General features: G+C 56.7%; 1 protein-coding gene across 1 annotated transcript; it reads right to left on the reverse strand.

Annotated features, from left to right (window-relative positions):
• Positions 1 to 313: 313 nt before the first annotated feature.
• LOC123137814 (BOI-related E3 ubiquitin-protein ligase 1) lies at positions 314 to 2,061 on the reverse strand. Its single transcript, XM_044557661.1, has 4 exons — positions 1,818 to 2,061; positions 1,608 to 1,726; positions 1,173 to 1,501; positions 314 to 1,080 (listed from the first exon to the last, which is right to left on the reverse strand). The coding sequence occupies exons 1-4, from the start codon at positions 1,862 to 1,864 to the stop codon at positions 559 to 561; spliced, it is 1,017 nt and encodes a 338-aa protein (XP_044413596.1). The 5' UTR covers positions 1,865 to 2,061; the 3' UTR covers positions 314 to 558.
• Between the last annotated feature and the right edge of the window lie 627 nt (positions 2,062 to 2,688).

The raw sequence follows: 2,688 nt of genomic DNA on the forward strand, positions 1-2,688 counted from the left end.
CACAGGACGCGCACTCCTAACCCCGCCGTTGCCGGTGCGGTGCAGAGATGTCACGCTTTGCGCGGGATTTCAGCAACAATGCGGGCCACGCCTCACATCAAATAGACGCCATACGGAGCAGCACAGTGGTTGCGATCACTTGCAGTTTGGTGCGATTATCCAGTCTTATACTCCGCTAATTCGTCATTTCGGTTTTGAAGAGAACATCACAAGCAACCCTCATACAGTACAGTACAGCACAGCACAGCCTTACTAACAGTAATGATCGGAGAAAGAACGTTTAACCATGCATTCACCTTTGCACTTGACGGGCTGGGTAGTATTAACAATGAACTTATATCAATTGAATTCTCCTAGAGGACACGGCGAGGGGTAAATCCTCGGCAGTAAAAAAGGATAAAAAAAACTATGAACAAAAGTTTGAAGAAAGAAAGAATCTAAGTTTCCATTTTAGGACTATTTTCTCCATTCGTTGGAATAAGCTATGGCGCCTTTTGCATTGCTCGGAGCACTCACGGCACGGGATGGACGACCGGGATGGCCCCGAGGACAGCTCTGTCAACACAGGATGGCCTCCACGCTGCCGGTCCTCACGCAATGGCATACCGGGCACGCCAGGGCCACGTCCATGTCGCCGGCGGCGAAGCAGTCGCGGCAGAGGCTCAGATGTCTGCACGGCAGGAGCACCACCGTGGCCGCCCCGAGGTGGCAGCTGTGGCACGCGCGGTCAGGCCCGGCGCGGCGAGGGTCTACGTACGCAGACGAGCACGATTCGGCCGGGCCGGCGTCGCCGCCGGCCAGCTCCTCGCAGGATGCCCGCGCCGCGGAGGCGGCCTGCTGGAGCTGCGCGTGAAGGCCGACCGCGGTGGCCTGCTCCGAGAGTGCCTTCGCCTGCCACGCCGCCGCCTCGTTGCGAAGCCGCGCGAGCCGCTCCTCCAGCTCGGCGCCGCGACGCGCCTCGCGCTCCGCCTCCAACGCCTTCTCCCGTAGCCGGCGCGAGGCCGATTTGTCTGCCGCCACCAGAAGTGCCCGGTTGTGGTGGCGCATCCGATCGGCGATGGCCCGACGGAGCTGCTCGCCCTGGTGGATAACGCACGGGCACGTGAGGCCAAGAAACGAGCGCACAGCTACAGTTGGACTGTCGTGGCATGGCCGGAGCCTAGATGAATTACCTGGTCCCGGACGAATTTGTCGAGCTCGTCGCCATGCTGCTTCATCTGTCCGGCGAACTCATCGGAGAAGGGGACGAGCGGCGAGGACGAGGACGGGTAACACAATGAATTAATCTGTCTCTGTTGCTGCTCATCCAATGCCAGGCGGAGGCCCGTGGACACGCGCGTCACCGGGGCAGGGGACGGGGACGACGCGACCCTGCTGTTGTGGAGCTGCGCCATGTTAAAAAAGGGCGCCGACTGCTGCGCGAACAGGTTGATGTACTCCTCCTTGGCCGGCGGCGGCGGCGCCATGGCCTCCCTGGCGCGCTTCCTCCGATTCCCACTGGCTGCAGGAAACCGTACCAAGCCATGTCACAATCCATGAACCGTACGGGCGCGCGGCCAATCAATCGGCGTCATCAGGCAATCAGGCGCGGAGGCAGGCAAACGCACCTCCGCCACTGGCAAAATAGACCGCCGGCGAGACTCCGGCGAGCTGCTGCGGATGCTGCTGATGTTGCTGCTGCTGCTGCTGCTTGGGCAGGTCCATCTCCGTCCTCTCCGGGTCACCTCTGTAAAGGAGACGAAGCCATGAGATCACCCGAAAACCAAACCAGACGAACAGCTGCAGTGGTGGAGAGGGCGGGACGTGAGGAGGCGCACCTATCGTGGAAGAGGAGATTGGAGGGGTACTGGGCCTGCACAGCCATTGTTATGTTAAGAAGGAGGAGGAGGAGGAGGAGAAGAACGAAGAAACGGACGACGGGTGGTGGGTTCGCGAAGCGGGAGGTGACGGGGAAGAAAACTTCCACTCGTGGTTTTAATAGAAGGAGGGCATCGTCCTCCTCCTCAGCGCGAGCGCGAGCGTGAGCGTGAGCGTGAGCCGAGTCCAATTCCGCGCACCCACCTCGCACGCTCCCCTTAAAACCTCTCACATGGAACGGAAGGGAACAGGACGCAGACGGGGCCGGGCTCGATCGCGGAAACGGAAAACGTGGGTAATCTAAAATTACTCGCGGGGTTAAAAGATAGGCTGGATTGCGGGCGTTCGGGCGGTTAAAATTAGGGGAAAGAATCCCAGGGGATGGAGGATTTCTTGACGTCAATGCAGGAGATTAAAATGGGGTGGTGGTTTTGGTTACGGAGCCTTTGCTTCGCGATAATGATGGCGTAGGCGTTTCTTTGTTTGGCCTGGGAGCGGTTGGAGGAAGAGATCACCCCTTCCTCGTAGCTTCGCATCCAATCTTTCAAAAGTTTGGATGGATTACTCGTCCATGCTTTGGCTTTGGTATTTGTTACTACTCCCTCCGTTCCGAATTACTTGTCTCGGAAATGGATGTATTTAAAACTAAAATACATCTAGATACATCCATTTCTGCGACAACTAATTCCGAACGGAGGGAGTAGGTGTTTATCAAAAGATTACTCACTCTATCCATGAATGTAGTGTCTATTGCGTATTTTCGAGATTTATATTGACCACGATAAGATCAATATAATAACATGTGTTATATAAAAATAATATCATAAGGAA

This window comes from Triticum aestivum, chromosome 6B, assembly GCF_018294505.1.
Source record: "Triticum aestivum cultivar Chinese Spring chromosome 6B, IWGSC CS RefSeq v2.1, whole genome shotgun sequence".
NCBI classification, from domain to species: Eukaryota; Viridiplantae; Streptophyta; class Magnoliopsida; order Poales; family Poaceae; genus Triticum; species Triticum aestivum.

Excerpts from the sequence above, each read along its gene's own strand:
- LOC123137814 (XM_044557661.1), bottom strand. The coding sequence starts at position 1,864 with ATGGCTGTGCAGGCCCAGTACCCCTCCAATCTCCTCTTCCACGATAG. Across the intron at positions 1,727-1,817 it reads AATCTCCTCTTCCACGATAG|AGGTGACCCGGAGAGGACGG; the intron begins GTGCGCCTCCTC and ends TCTCCTTTACAG. Across the intron at positions 1,502-1,607 it reads CTATTTTGCCAGTGGCGGAG|CCAGTGGGAATCGGAGGAAG; the intron begins GTGCGTTTGCCT and ends GGTTTCCTGCAG.